This window comes from Lethenteron reissneri, chromosome 33 (genome assembly GCF_015708825.2).
Source record: "Lethenteron reissneri isolate LAM-NWPU_2019-01 chromosome 33, ASM1570882v1, whole genome shotgun sequence".
Lineage (NCBI taxonomy): Eukaryota > Metazoa > Chordata > Hyperoartia > Petromyzontiformes > Petromyzontidae > Lethenteron > Lethenteron reissneri.
Window position 1 is genome coordinate 15,723,426 of NC_083811.1, and position 16,499 is coordinate 15,739,924.

At 45.2% G+C, this 16,499-nt stretch overlaps 1 protein-coding gene across 6 annotated transcripts in view; it reads right to left on the minus strand.

Moving 5' to 3' along the window:
• Nucleotides 1–1,037: 1,037 nt before the first annotated feature.
• Nucleotides 1,038–16,499, minus strand: part of LOC133350417 (pleckstrin homology domain-containing family A member 7-like) — a 60,719-nt gene continuing 45,257 nt past the window's right edge. For 5 of the 6 annotated variants that reach the window (XR_009756063.1, XM_061564753.1, XM_061564752.1 and 2 more), the window contains 3 exons: nt 5,178–5,292; nt 1,700–1,804; nt 1,038–1,571 (listed from right to left, as the gene is read on the minus strand). Coding sequence is in view for 4 of the 6 variants with exons in the window: in XM_061564753.1 (XP_061420737.1) it covers nt 1,386–1,571; nt 1,700–1,804; nt 5,178–5,292 (406 nt within the window). In the remaining 2 variants the exon portion in view is untranslated. Of the gene's footprint in view, nt 1,572–1,699; nt 1,805–5,177; nt 5,293–10,496; nt 10,621–16,499 lie in introns of all 6 variants that reach the window. The other variant, XR_009756064.1, reaches the window with a different exon arrangement.

Genomic DNA, 16,499 nt, shown 5'->3' on the forward strand with positions numbered 1-16,499 from the left:
GCAACAAAGCCATTGGAAGTTTGAAACAAAGCTCATGGTCGCCACTGTATAAGGCTCAGCCAACATCAGCGGCCTAAGGGACTCGGCAATTATGATTCCGCGTCTGGTAGACGCTTGTTAAGGCACTTCCCGTCGTGCAATCCATAGCCTCAGCTGAAACTTTCGCACCCCCCTACAGCCACTGAAAGTATTATGGTAAACAAAGTGCGTCCACTTCAAACATTGTCTGTCGTTTCATTGTACAAACGATTCGAAGCATATAAAACGTGATAACACGTGCAATTTTAGTGTGAGTGATTTATTCAGCAGTGCTTTAGTCAAAGGTAAATGTTGCATAGTGGATAGTCCTATCATGAAAAAATGTAACGAGTTATGACATGTCACATTTTTGACATGCGTTTTTCTGGAATTTTTTTGTTATTCTGTCTCTCACTGTTCAAATAAACCTACCATTAAAATTATAGACTGATCATTTCTTTGTCAGTGGGCAAACGTATAAAATCAGCAGGGGATCAAATTCGTTTTTCCCTCACTGTATACCCCGCAGGGTCTTGTTTTGTTTGTAAAAAGTGGTATACCCCGCGGGTTATATGCGGGAAAATACGGTAATTACCAAAGGTAGAAAACTAAAGTATAAACTTTAGTAGAAAACTAAAGTATAAACTTTAGTTTAAACGTGGTTGTTTAGTAACTGCAGCTACATACTATTAACATTCTTTTCCTTTGTTAATGCTACTCCCTGCACCCTCCCTTGGTGCTGCTGATCCTGCATAATGCATGGGCATAATATAACTTTGAAACCCCCCCGCCCACCTCCTACGCATTTCCCATGAATATGCTAAATTCCTCTTGATATGCACATTATTTTGTTAAGGTGCTCCTCTTCCACCTCCTACCCAGCTTATATATAAGCTCCTAGCTTGGCAGTGTCTCATTCTTCACCTGAAGACGGCTGCTTGCGTTGTAGCCGAAACGTCGTGAGAATTATTTTATTTTATTTTTTTATTATTATTTTATTACTTCCCTTCTACGTGACTTTACCGAAAGAACCAAGAAGATGAATCCCTGCAGTCACGAAAGCTTTAAATCGAAAAATGTGTCAATTATGTATATAATTGTTTCAACTCACTGTTGAGGTGAAGAATAATTCTGACAACTAAATTTAGCAACGAGATATGAAGTTACCCTTCATTCTACATCGAGAATCATCGGGACAATATCCAGGAAGTAAAATAAAATCCACGAAGTTAGAATAACCGGATCCAGCTTCTTAAACAGGTGTGACATCATTGCAGGAACAACCATCCTGGAATTAGTTTTGCTCAACTTGTATTGTGTGGTGATAAAGTAATGTTATTCAAGTTCAATCATTAAATAAATTTTCATCATTTTATCATCATCATCATCATCATCCGTTGCCAACACTCGTGCATGCAGGCCATGTCATTCCGGTAACTTCCTACTGAAGCAACGTACATCCACTCTCTACGTGCCTCACCTTTGTAATAGAACAAACAGAAATCAGCCAGAACAAACCATCGTCGCTTCCACAGCCTCATGCCAGTGCTGTCCTACGAAACACAAACAACGCACACGTTTAGCTTTTCAGTTAGATTTGCTCCTCTCGTGTACGTACGTCATGTGTACCTGTGATTGCAGTTGTTTCGCAATGTCAGGTATAACTGGTGGGTGTCTGAACCTGCTTGTGCAGCCACCCGCGAATCATCACGGGAGCGTTCGGGTTCCTCTGGATAGCGTGCGAGCGCTTCCCAAAGTTTTGCAACTTCTTCGAGGACGTTGGCGTCTGAGTCGGATGACAGGAAATTTAATGTTAATGTACATATAAACTGTGTAACACAAGGAAAAAAATATACATTTTGCCATTTCCATCTTTAAAATTAAGGTGGTTAACATTCATTTAGCGAGTGGATAATTATGTTAAAACACAACGCGATACATTTGCTGCATCCTCGACTGGCTCCAGGTGTTTCCATTGTCATGCACGGCTATGAAACTCAGAATCTCACAGCCGAGACAGAGAAACATCTAAAAGCAATTGAAATAAAATTTTCCCATAAGGTCCTGATGGATGTAGAATCTGCAAAAGTGATCAACTGAAATTGTACGGCGAACGAATGACTCTCAACACCAACAAATATAGCGAAATGAAATGGTTTGGCTCTGTCATGAGCAGCAGCAGTATCATCTCGAAAATCAGTGCTTCAGCAGGCAGCAGTCGAAGGAAAAAAATTGGAAGAGGGAAAAAGATCCAGTTCGAAAAACGTCAGTGGAGTGGAGCAAGGGCGCCCCGATGATCAAATCAGTTGTGGGAATAGCAGTACTTGTCCATTATTGTTATTGTTCTTGTTATATTTTTATAGCTTAGAGAACCATACTGAAAATACCGTTTGCTCCGTGGGATTTCACAAAGTAACCAAGTACATGTTAGAAGAGGATTCAGGAAAGGTGATACACTCTCATAAAGCTATGCATAATGTTTGAACAGATCATGATAGGAACTTGCTTTTGATTCAGCACCCTATAAATTGGGGCATCTTAGAGTGCTTTACATGACATCCTAAACATTTGAAAAGGCACCCACAGTGGCAGCTGTCCCTGCGGGCACAAAGTAAATGTGCCATGGTGGCAAGATGTTAACTACCTCGCCTGATATAAATGAGGTCGAACGTTCGATCCCGACCCTGACACCTGTATATCTGGAGTTTGCGTGTCTCTCTCTCCGTGGTAGTGTGGATTTCTCTTCGGATCATCCGGTTTTTCCCTCTACATTTAGAAACATACGTTTAGAGTATTTGGCTGCTATAAATACCCACATATGCCAATTCTTTAAGCTATTTTTTGTGGCCAGGTCACTTCTGAAAAAGAGCTATATAGCTCAGTGGGCCTTACCTGGTCAAATAAAAGTGTAGTTTTAGTAACTCAGCATCTGGCCTGCAAATGGGCATTAGTCTACCAGTAGGGGGCAATGATTGGCCCGATGAATATAGCCTACTGTGAAGCAGACGGCACTTGGTATTTCAGGTAATCTATATATATGTAGTGGTGATACGCACTGGCAGTAGGGATCGTGTGGCAGCGCGTGGTGATTGGATGTGTGTCGGTGACGCGCGCTGACGGTGAGGGATCATAGGGCAACGCGGGGTCATGGGTTATGTGGTGGTGATTGGCTGTGTGTTGGTGACGCGCGCTGACAGGGAGTGATCGTGTGGCAGCGCGGGGTGATTGGTTGTGTGGTGGTAACACGCGCTGGGAAAACGGATCGTATGGCAGCGCGTCGTGATTGGTCGACTAGGGTGGGTGCTCACATCGCGGTCCGCATAGGCTCCGTCTCCTCGGGAGCGGAGGGCTATATAAGGCGGTGCGCGCGGGCGCTCGAGGAGTTCGTGACCAGTGAAGACAGAAGACGGAGGAGGAAGAGGTAGGGCCCTGAGACCCCTAATCCCGCTGTCCTTGTAAGGACCGGGACCCTGTGTGGCTCAGAGGCGGGACCTTGGGACACGGGGCCGGACGTCCGTGTGAGGGCCGGGCCGCGGGACCCAGTGGTCGTGACCCATACCCAAGCTGGGGTGGGTCTGTAGGTTCCCCCGGATGCCACGGGGCTGGAATGCCTGTGTGTGTGTAGCCGGGTGGAACGTGTAGCGTGAGCCGTAGTAACCACACGTGTTGGGTGGAACGTGTAGCGTGAGCTGTAGTGACCACACGTGTTATTGTGGCAAGATAAGTGTTAATAAAAGTGTGCTACCTGTCAAGTGGTCTCCCGCCGTAATTTACAATAATACATATATATAAGGGAAATTTGGGAATACGTGTGTCTTTTAAAAATGTTTAGCATACTTCATAACATGCAACAAACTTGAAATTTAGCATGTGGGTATGTGGGTAGCTTCCAGACTGTACACAATGCAAAAAGTATAAAAATACACTTTTGGATTTTGGGGGGGGCGCAATAATGGATATATTTTGCATGGCAAGTGAACGCGTGGATTAGACAACAACTGCAAGTTAGAGGCGTCATGTTGACGTGGGCAGGACTTGTCACGAGAAGGGATGATGGTCGATGCATGTGACTGCCTGTGGAATGGCAACCAAAGGACAATACATGTCCTAGAGGATGACCGCTGCTGAGATCGAGTGATTACATCAGTTCATGTGCACCAGCAAGATGCAATGTGGCATAGCAAGATCGGGAGGCATGATGTCGGAGTGGAGAAGACTTCATCCAGCAGTGGATAGATCAAGTCTGATGATGATGATCAAGTACACCATGTTTTACCTACTTTGACTTATAATAAAACATTGGCAATTATTTAAATACCATTAGTTTTCAAGACAAAATGCAAACATTATATTACTACCCACTATTTTTTTATTTTCAAAAAAAAATAGCATGTGGATAGCAAAAAGTAATAGTCATATATGATACACTCTACTAAATAAGGTAGTTTTATAAGAAAGATCTACTTAATCAAGAAAAGGATCATAAAGCACCGAGTGATAGCATGGTGAGCATAAATCCCTCCGTTGAGCACGGTTGGCTATGTACGGTGCGAAAGAAGTTCAACACACATAGCATAAACGCGAACACAAGGTAATCATGTAGTTGGGAGACTCAGGGATACATCAGAGCACTCGGCTGGCACCATTGAGATGTTGGGTTTGAGACTGGACAGCAGCCATTTGCGATTAATCCAAGTTCTCAAGTGTGATGAGTGAGTTAACGGTTGCAGCCCAGTTTCCATTGACTGCACGGGCAAACCATCACGTGCAATTCTGGGTGTCACTTCGTTGAGAAGTATTCTGGACTTGGGAATTCAAGTTTTTTTATTTAATCTAAATGGAACACTCTTCTCAGGGAATATACAATGTTTGCCCAGAGTATGAATACAGAGCCCTATCCAGAGTATGAATACAGAGCCCTACTCGTGTGATTTCAGGAGTCGTTCCCTGGCGGCAGCTTCACACAAGGTGGTGTACGCTAGCTGCATGCAAGAGTTCACGATGTACATCTCTTCATCTTAGGACATGAAGCTTACTGCATAATTAGAATGTGATTTAGCAAAGAGAACAAACGAGTAACCAAATATATATATATCAAGTGCGATTATATACAGACAATAATAATTATGGGAAGAGGTTAATAGATGCACACTGCTCACCCTGTTTGGGGTGGTGGTGATGGTTCCTCCCTCCATGCTGACAGTGCTTGAAGACCTGCTTCCAAGGCCGGACGATCCAAGCCGCGTTTCTATTTGACCACTCCACAAATGTGACCTGCTCGACCGAGATGACAAAACACCGAGACAAACATCTAAACATGAATGCCTTTTTTTCCACGCAAAAGTGGGTACAAAAAAAAAGTAAGCAAGACACACACAAAAAAACTCTTTAACACGTTGGTTTTTGCTGCCATTGATACGATTCGTAATTTATTTTTGGGTTAGGCCACGTAAATGATGTGGCCATTTTTGTGTCATTAACACCCCCTCCCACCACCCAGCACAGCCAAACAAATTGAATTGTCGTACGTACAAAGCATAAATGCACCGATTATTATTGTTTGAATTCACGGATGAGTTGAACAATTCTCACAAAGCAACTCCTAAGTTGCACGCACAGAACGTTTACGTGCATTCGTCTTTCAATAAGGCATTCGTGTATAACACATACAACATAATTGGATGATATATATGGCATGTTGTACGCAGTTTACACAAATACCTTATTAATAATAATTAACAATTAATCATGTGTTTATTAGCATTTGTATATGATGCACACAATATATCATGCAATTATGTTGTATATATTATACACAATAATCATGATTCTAACACATATGTGTATAAGGGTCTTAATAACAAACATAATAAGTAATGTGTATTATGCATATAATATACCATTAAAGTGTGACCGTGTATACATTTCTAAATTATATATACGTGTACACAAACGTGTGAATGCACATGTTTGTGTGTGAGATACAGTGTGTTAACATCGTCACTGGGGAGACAAAGGCGGACAAACGCGGTGCTGGCCACCCACCCCCTTCGTGTGCCGTGCCGGCCTTCATATCTCCTCGCACACTGCACTTGCTCCGATAGTCTCTTAAGACTCTACGGGGGATCTCTGTCTTTGGTGCTGGAATCAGCATGCACGATATACACCGATAGTTTCAAGTCTGTGCACAAACAGCTGTGTGCCCGAGTTAAAACCCCAGGGGTGGATTTCGCTTGTTCAGGAATCCATGTGAACTGTGTGGAATGGGGCCACTCCACTGGGGCAGGATGCATGCCGGGAGGCAGCAGGTGCCGTTTCCCTGTGGAATCTCTGCTGCTTTTCTGAGCAGCGCCTGGAAATCACTGCGACTGCAGGGTTGTTGTATATTTTGCATTCTCATGAATTGTTCAATAATTAATCAACATTATTTTCTGAATGATTTTTTTTGTATTCAACATTATGGATTGAGCGATGTTTCACAAAAAGGCAAACAGTTGATTGACATTCATCCTGTGGAAGAATATATTCTTTAATTGTTCATCACTGGATTTGGTTATCTCACCCTAAGCTGCTTCGAACTCCACAAAAACACCGATGGAGCCACAACAAACCTCTTCTGTAATTTAAAGTAATATGAAAATAAAAGATAATAGACATACCACACGTGTGGCTGATGGGATGTGTATAAAATAATTAAAGTTTTACGTGCAGGAAGAGATCTGTAAAGGAGGTTTATTGTCTGCTTTTTTATTTTGTTACTAATTTTCTTTAAAACGACGTGAAGTATTATTTGTGCAAAGTACTGTATAGTTTTGCTGAGAACTAGGCCTTGCCAAAAACATATTTTGTTCACCGTCGTTGGTTGAAGCAAGCCTGACTGCTGATGAGACAATGTTTGTTGAAACAGGTGCAGAGTTGCCTGTATTGTTACTGAAATTATGCACTCCCCGAGGGCGATATGTTAAGCGGGCGAATAGTTTATTACTAAATATATAAAATAAAAGTTACATTTTGACTGTAACAGAACAAGAGAGCAGCACCCAGCAATTCCACAACCCTGGTTCTCGTTGCGGTGAGAGCTCACTCATGGGTATTCATGATCACCAATGACTGTGACGGAATGCTTTTCCTCTCTCCACCAATTACAAATTTGCCTCACCATAGGAATATCACACATCTCTTTTTCAACTTTTGCTATTCAACTCATTGGATTTACGTGCACGATCTAAATCTCTTGCACGCCATGTTGATGATTGCAAGAATCAGCGCGTGATACTATTTTTTTTTACATATATTCCAATGGAAAGACATGTTTATACTCCTCCCATGGAAGCATGAAACGTGACGGCGGCAAGACACGCGGCTTGATGAGAGAAGCACGTGAACACCTTGCCACACTGAACGTGAACGCGTTACCACGCTGAACGTGAACAGCACCGACAGGCAATGGCTGTCGGTGCCACGGAGCCGTGTGCTCGAGCAGCCCCGCTGCCTCTTGGTTCAAAAAGCAGGGTGACAACAGCTTCCCTCTCATAGACAAAGTGTGGTGAATATGAAGCGCTCCCCAAGATGAAATAGACGCACGAATGGAATCCCACGAAAATGTTTTATATACAATATGAATGATACTCGCTAGACGGTTTACATATAATTCTAGACTTGAAGCTTTCGTGACTGCAAGGAATCATATTCTTAGGTGTTTTCGGTAAAGTCACGTAGGTAAAACATCAAAATTAATAAAATAAAATAAAGATCACGACGTTTCGGAGGCAACACAAGTCTCCGTCTTGTTATCTCGGCATCTCTTGAGGAAGGCCAGCGTCTCGAGAAGCTGTGACTTCTTGTGTCGTTGTCTGTTAAAAACTCTAACAGATAGGTGGAATTCCTCCCCGTAGAGGGCATTAATTCTAGACTTGAAGCTTTCGTGACTGCAAGGAATCATATTCTTAGGTGTTTTCGGTAAAGTCACGTAGGTAAAACATCAAAATTAATAAAATAATTAAATAAAATAAAATAAAGATCACGACGTTTCGGAGGCAACACAAATAAAGATCACGACGTTTCGGAGGCAACACAAGTCTTGTGTTGCCTCCGAAACGTCGTGATCTTTATTTTATTTTATTATTTTATTAATTTTGATGTTTTACCTACGTGACTTTACCGAAAACACCTAAGAATATGGTTTACATATAAACAATTAATTCATACATCCCCCCCCGACCTTGTTGGAGTAGAAAAAGTATTTGTTGTGAACAGTGGGAATGGAGAATCTGAGAGATTCAAGTAGATTTTCTGTAAATCTAATTAAAGTGATATGTTCCTTCTTGAATTAATCAAATTTCGCTGCATGGAACATACAAACGCTACGTTCGTTTTGTTAACTGAGACTGCCTATTTTGTCACCATTTATCCCTTGAGAAGGCAAACACTTGTTTTGTTACATGCCTTACTTGAGGAAACAGCATTTAGACATGATGTAACTTGTTTGTAAACTGTCAATAAGACATTTTTTAAAAACATGATAAACATTGTACTGTGTTGCTGTTTTGTTACACAGAATGCAACATTCCCTGGGGTGTTCATAATCGACTGCTTACAATAAGGATGCATTTTGAGATTCTTACATAAGTTTATTGTGAAATGTGCCAAGCCACCTTTGTGGCTATGAAATTATGAAAAATAAACCTATTTTTCATAATTTTTGGTGTTCTCTCGTCTAACACTGGTGGGTGAGACAAAGGCCATAAAGATGGCTGTCTGTGGTGTAGGCCAATCAGTTTCAAAGACAATGCATATATTATCAGAGCATGTTTGTTTTCATGTTTTGCCACAAGTATGTGTGGTTAATTCAGACGTCATGCCTTGCAAAGGATATATATATTTTGTGCTTGAACATCTTAACACCTGTTTTATTGCCAGAAAGGGTCAAACGTATTCTTATTTTTCATCACCTTTGTAGAATATGCTTCACAGCTGCTTCAACAGATATGATCGCTGCTTGAGAGGCAACAGGTGATTTCATGTTAGGGTCGCCACTTGTGCGGGTTTCACCTGGAGAGAAATCGGCGTCTGTGTTTGGGTGGCAGGAAGCGATTTTTGTCGAGATCTGGTACCGGCACTGTGCTGAACTTGATTACTGTTTACCGCACGGTTGTTGATAGACCTCGTCTAAGAAATTGTCCGGGTTTAGTCTTTGGAAAGGATGGTGACCCTAGTTCAGGTGTCTGCAACCCACTTCTCCGGAGCCACAATGCAACTATTTAAGGATTGCTTTGTGCCTTATTTATTAAGGACCACCACCGTCTCGTTTTCACCACGTACATTGCGGCTCTTCAAATAGAGTATGCTTTTGTTTTTACCGAATCCTAAAAAAATGTCTCTTTTTGTTAATTTGGTTGCCAACCCCTGCTGCCCTGTTCCATATCAACGCACCCCGGGTTCTGAAAATGATAGTGCTGGCGCAAAATGCTCCGAGATTCTGTTGGCGTTGGGAAAAACAATCTTTGGAATTCCCATTTCACAGGGAAAATACTTTAAAACTTTGCATACAAAATGACATGTTTTGTTTCTCTTGTAAGTACTCCATTTTGCTGCAGGCTACCTGACCACCTAGCAATAAAAATACTAAAGTATGAAACGTAAGGAATACAGTAAAGAGTGAAAATTCCCACCATGCAGTTGAAACTGCTGCCTTATTATAACCCTTTAATAATAGACGATACCTTTATGGAAGCCCACAATTGGTTCAAGTCAGCCTGACTGATTATGTATGTCAAAAGCAGTCCAGAATTTGCTTGCATTAAGCCAATGCTACCGACAATATGCATTCCCAGAAAGCCTTGTGGTTGACGGGAAGAGTAAACAAATACTATATTGTATGTTGTATGTTGATGAACAGATATATGAAGGAAACATATTGTCGGATTTTTTTGTATCTATTGCAGTGGTTCCAAAACGTGTGCTTGTTGGGTACTCGAGTTGGCAGTGCCCCACCCGGCTTTGCTGGCTCCAGCTCAAGAGCCGCTCCACTCGGCCGCTCCAGCTCCAGCTACTTTTACCTGGCTCCACATCCAGAGCCCTCAACAGTCAAAGCATCATACTATATACGTTTTTAAAATTATTATTAATAGTCTAATCAGATAATTGCTTTTTTTTATTTAAAGATAAATTAATTACATCTAGTTTTGAGAGGGAAAAAAACATAAACTCACAGCTTATATGTGGCCCACGAGGTTTGTGGGGTGACCTTGCTTACACTTTCTACACTGCTTGTTTTTCTCTGCATGTCACCTTTCACAACATGCCACTCAAGCACGTGTGTCACAGTGGTGGCCGTGATCTCAAGAGCCTCCCTGGGCCACTGCAGACATCGAGCCCCCTGTGTTAACCGCCTCTTATCACCTGGTGGTGCCAGTGGATGTCGTGCCCCAACCAGTGGCTCTCAGCATGCGGTGCTGTGGAGGCTTGCGGACACTCACTCTCAGCTCAGGTCGCTCAACAAGGCTCTCTGTTGCTGCTGCTGCTGCTGCTGCACCTCCCTCCGTGTAGCAGATGAATCAGGCTTCTCAGCACCGCGCAATCCTGCCTCCACCCATAACAATGCTGCACACAGGTACATTCCTTGTGTTGCTTTCATCATATGATTTGGATAATAACCTGAAGGTGATGCTTATACTTAATTTCTACGTAATAATAATCCCACATGTCCAAAATATTACACTTGGCTTGTGTAGGAATTGCCCGGTACAAATTCCTGCTACCCATTTCAAGTCCACCCTTGTTGACAGTCTCTCGTCATCCTTGAGTCCTCTACTGCTCCAACCATGTCACCAGTTATACCCTGATACCTACATTTTGCTCATGTATGATGTACCGCAATGTACTTTAAGATAATTGAAAACCCTGTAATTGTAAAGATGTATGCAGTTCGGACTGCATTAATGTACTGAAACTCATCTGCAACCTCATCAACTGAAACGTATTATTTTTTGCTCTGTAATTCATGTGAAGAGCTTCCATTATCCGTGGTTCGAGTCTTACTATTATACGTGTTCTACTCAGATAAGAGACATTTCGTATCAGTGGTTCTGTTGGGCACTTACATTTTTCCAATTACCCGTGATGAATAAGAGGGTGAATGTCGACCTGAATGCCTGGCTTCCACCACACCTTCCATCCCATGGACTTTACCAAAAGAACAATAATAATGATGAGCAAGTCATTGTTTTTATTGCCACTGATGATGATCACGTGATTTATCCAGTAATTCTTCACCGACTCCCAAGCGTGTTTCATTGAGTATTTTTTACGTAGGTGGACACTGGAGTCCATGACAAAACTCACACATGCAATAGACGATAACGCTCAGTGCTTTGCAGAGACGTGTTCAAGTACCCGCTTGCTGTGCTGCCATCGTCTCCTCACCATCTCAGAGTCGAGAGGGTTTGGAGGCTCCATAGATCTGCGTGAACCACCACCAGCCCTTGCTGGGCCCAAAAGTGCTGAATCACAGCACCCGACTGCAGCAAATGCTGCTGCTGATAATAATTATATGGTTTTCGTTGACGATAATAGAGTCATGACGGTTTCTGCTGCGTCTGATAATAATGACACAGAAATAATTAAACACAACGCTGGTGCTGCTACTGATGGTGCTGCTACTGCTGCTGTTAACAAGGTAAAAAAGACATGCATATGAATGATTCTATAACACCCAGCAACATGCGGTTGTCCTTGGAAGTATTATTTTTTAGGAATGCGTACTACCGGCTATGAAATACAAATCATAAATATGTTCATTTATTTATTGTTATGTTTATTATCCAAGAAAGCCTCACTGATTCCCAAGCTCCTGTATCAGGAGGGTCCTGCAACATTGTTGCGGGAGGGGGTGATGCAGCTTTTGTGTAATCCCAATTTCGTCACTTGCAGGTGATTTTCCAGCAAATACCAGTTACATTGTTGTATTTTTTCAGCTAATATTGACGATGACAATTGAACAAAATCTGAAGTGTGCGATATAAGGACAGAGAGGTGCATTTTGAAATTACACTGAAGAGACAAGAAACACGGTGATCGGAGAACATGCGTAAGTTTAGACGCCACACTGACTGTTGAGAGACGTGAGCTTGTGCGGAACGCGTTGCTAAAAAAATATGATAGCCTATGGTGGAAGGTACATACGGAGTGCTCCGTGGATTTATGTAGCAGGAGTGTACGATAAAAGGATGACAGTGACAAGATGATGAAGATTATAATTACGACAATTGTGAGGAGGATGCCAATTGTTGCCGCTTTCACCATCTGTATTCTGCTGAAGGTCAAGCACCATACACCACACCTCTACACTTTCCCACACTACTACAATAAATTATTATACTACACCTACATACACATCTTCTGATTATCTGGTTTTTTCACGGATAAGATGAGTCACCTGAAAATAGTTACCATGGACTCCTAAAATCATTCAATAATCAACATTTTTGTATGTATAAGGAGTCGTGCAATACATGTGTCACATTATTTACAAGTATATTAGAATGAGGGCATGGATCAAAATAATTTTAATGTATCAGCTTAAACAATTAAAAAATATTTCACCGCATCGTCCTCTAGACCAGTGCTTCGCACCCCCCATCATACACCGCCCACACCTTCCACACCCAACACCCCCACACCTCCCCCACCCCAGACCACCCACCGTGCTCCATTGTTGCCGTGAACTTAGGACAGTAGACAGCCATGAGTGCCGACCCTGTGCCGGCTCTCCCAAGGCCCTCTCAACTCCTCCCTTGGTCACTCCATGCGCAGTTGGGGAAAAAGCGTGCGCGCGACGATCGAGCCAGCTCAGAAAGTGAGTTTCTTGGAAAGTGAATTTCTTGGCAAGTAAGTTTCTTGGAATGAACGAGTTTGAGAAGCACTGCTCTAAACTCATACAAAAAAAACTGAAATGTTTTTGAAAGTCAAAGTTGGCTGTTATGTGGAAACTGTTTCTTGCCACAAACTGAATGATATCGGTCCTTTTGTCAATCCACTATAAATGAAGGTGGCCTTTCTATGCCGTGTCAGTCTTGGGGGATTGTTTGGCCATATATGACAACAGTGGTCAGTGTGCATTGGGGAAGAAGAAGGCATCCAGCACTGGATTTAAACATCGTTCATCCCTGATATCCCTCGTTAGCTAATCACTATGCCACCACTCCACTTTCTCACCCGCAAGATTGGAGAGTGGCTTCCACCTATATCCTATCAGCGCAACCACAGAGACCACAAACGTATACAGCACTGATAGGTTTCCATGAAACACCAACATCACACCGTTATCAAGATCTGAATCTGTGTGCTGTTTGTGGCTGTAAAACTGAGTTAGCAGACCATGCTGCCAAAAAAGGCAATGCAGATTGCACCCAGAGGTTAGAAACCAAGAGACTGAACCACTGACGAAAACCACACTGAACCAGCATTGTGTGTTGTTGATGGTCATGGGAATTTGCAGATGTGATGGAAAGATGTGGTACCATTAACAGCATTGGTGGCAGTGTGTTTAAGTGTAGTGGATTAACTCGCGCCAAGAGGGGGAATTGGAAACACGTGTGTGTTATGGACAGTGGGGTCGCATCAGGGCAAACAGGTGTTGCTGGGAGGATAACGGCCGGAGGGAGATGGTCCATTAAGTGGTTGTAAGATGCGTGGCGGTGATTGGATGGTGGATGTAGCAGGTGCAGGGTGGCGCCAGCAAGTCTGGAGATGGGAGCAGGTGGCGACGGGGGCCGCGGGCGCGGGGCGTCGGGGGGGGGGGACGCCGCTTAATTAATTGGTGATTAATGAGGACGGGGATATATACGGGAGCGTGAGAGAGGGCCGGGGAGTTGTTGCTGGGAGCTGGACGGAGATGGTCGGGGAGAAGCAGTGGAGCAGAAACAAGAAGAAGATACGAGTGATAGAATAGGCTAGCAGTGGAACAGGGAACGAGAAGAAGATATGAGAGATAGAACAGGCTAGCAGTGGAACAGGTAACGAGAAGAAGATATGAGAGATAGAACAGGCTAGCAGTGGAACAGGGAACGAGAGAAGATATGAGACGGAGCGCGGCGAGCGGACAATCGCGGCGAGCGGACAATCGCGGCGAGCGGACAATCGCGGCGAAGTTACAGGTCTTGAATGTGAAGAGTTTGTAATAAAAGTGACGACGGAAAAATAAGTTGTCTGCGTAAAGTTCAGCACTACATTTGGTGTCGGAAGTGACTGCTGAACCACGCCGACATGTCGAAGAAATCGTCGGGCGACAGCAGCGATGGGGACGTGGTGCCCGCATCGGGGCAAGAGGTTGCCGCTCCCCTGGCGGACCTGGACCACCGGGTGCCTTCGGCGCAGGAGGGCGGACCAGGCGGTGCCGAGACCCCAAGCCCGGCTCTTAACAGCGACGGAACTGGCATCGCTGACGCTGTCGGGCCAATCCCTGCCTGCTCCTGCGCCACCGGTGGTGGCTGACGACACGGCCGCGACTCCACCACACCGCGAATGGAGCCGGACGCCGCTGGGGCGCCGGGGTCGCCACCCCCGGGTTCACGGGGCCGGCTACATATGGAGCACTTCGAGGCCAGGGTCGGCATCTGGGCAGCATTTACACGCCGCTTCCGAGCGGTGTATCAATCGCTCGACTGGGCGGAGAGCGATGCACTACGGACCCTGCCGATGGCCCTGGATGACGACGCGCTGGCGGCGTTCTACGGCATCCCTGCTAACGACTGCTCATCGCTGGCGGGGGCATTCGCGGCAATGCAGGCCATATATGAGCCTCGGTCAGTCGCCAAGCGAAAATTTCAGTTAAGGAAGTGGGAGGACACGAAGTCTCCCCTCGCTTACCGCAGCGCACTGTTGGCCCTCGGCCAGGCGGCTTACCCGGCGATGGACCGAGCCACTCTTGACTCTCTGGCCCAGGAGAAGCTGCTGCTGATGGCAAAAGAGCTGCGGGTTGTCCTTTCGCTTCCCAGCAACAGCGACGACGGCATGTCGTATTTGCAGATAGCAAGGAACATCCAAACTAACCTGGATCTCCGCGACGATGGCAGCAGTGGCGCAGCCTCTGGTGATGTGCGCCAGCGTGTCCGGGTGCCCAGAGGAGGTGGAGGAGCCGCGACCGGTTACAGCAGCGAGAGGTCAGCCGCTTGCGAACCCGCCCTGCCGCCCCGGGGGGTATGGAGGTGGCGCTCTTCGTGCATGCTATAAGTGCGGACGGTGAGGGCATCTCGCTTGTGACTGCTGGCGACGCAAGGGCACTTTTTCAAGAGCGCCGGACGACTACAACCATGGATTTCCCCCGTTCCGAGGTTCACAGGCAAGTCGTGACACATTCAATACACGGCCGTTTCCTCCACATCACTCATCCGCGCCGCATCACCCTGTAACCACTCATTTGGACGAGTCGCACGGAAATGTTGTATGAGGTGCGTGAGTGCATCGTGTTTTGGGAGCTGGGCTGGGTTCGTCGAATGTGATGGCACTTGTTCAATGCCTCGACGGGGTATTCGCCATTCTATTTAATGTACGGTCGGGAACCAGAGGCCCCAGCCCTGGTCAGGTTGGGCGTGCAAGTGCGGCGGAAGTCGTCGGCGGTACCTGCCCCCATGCAGGTGGCATTAGACCATCTTAAGGAGGCTAGAGAGGCCTCGTTGGGTAACACCGCGAGACGGCAGGCTGCCAATAAACGCCTGCATGGCACACAGTCTCCGCAAGAGCCCTGGCATGTGGGGGACAGGGTTTGGCTGCACTGCCCTATGGTGCCAGTGGGCACATCTCTGAAGTTCCATCGACCCTGGCAAGGTCCCGTTGAGATTGTAGAATCTCGTCTGGACTAGAGTGTATGATTCCAAAGAACACAGGATGAGATATTACTATCCTTTGTGCAAGCACTTCCAAGAGTTCATGAACAGTGAGCCTGGTGAAATTTGGGGAGCGCATCGTCAGTAGTGAACCTTTGGTTCCTAGGGTGTTTCGGCCTTTCATACTATACACCCTCCCAAAAGGCGGCCAGCGACAGGGTGATCAATCCTACGCTTGCGTCCCATTCCCAATTAGTCATAGGAGTTGCCTTGTTGTTGATAGCCAACATCCCATGGGACTATGCATGGCAGGGGTGTCCTCCTCCCTGAGTCAAGCATTGTTGACTGCATACCTCCGTTGGGGGTCTTTCCTCTTCATCCAGAGCCACTGACTGCTGCCTTCTGCCGCCTCTGATACAGCTCTGATTGCCGAACGCTGGCTCTGGCCCTTAATTCCCAGGTCTCTAAGCAGTCTGGTTGTAGATGTTGCCACAAAACCTCTGCAGCCCACCTCCACTGGTCGGACTTCTGTGTTCCAGCCATGATGCCGTGCTTCGGCAGCTAGATCGGTATGAATTCGCTGCGGCCGGCGCCTATGGCATGTTCACCCGTCGCGTCTTAAGACATTTGTGCCTCCATATGATGTGTCATCTCCCA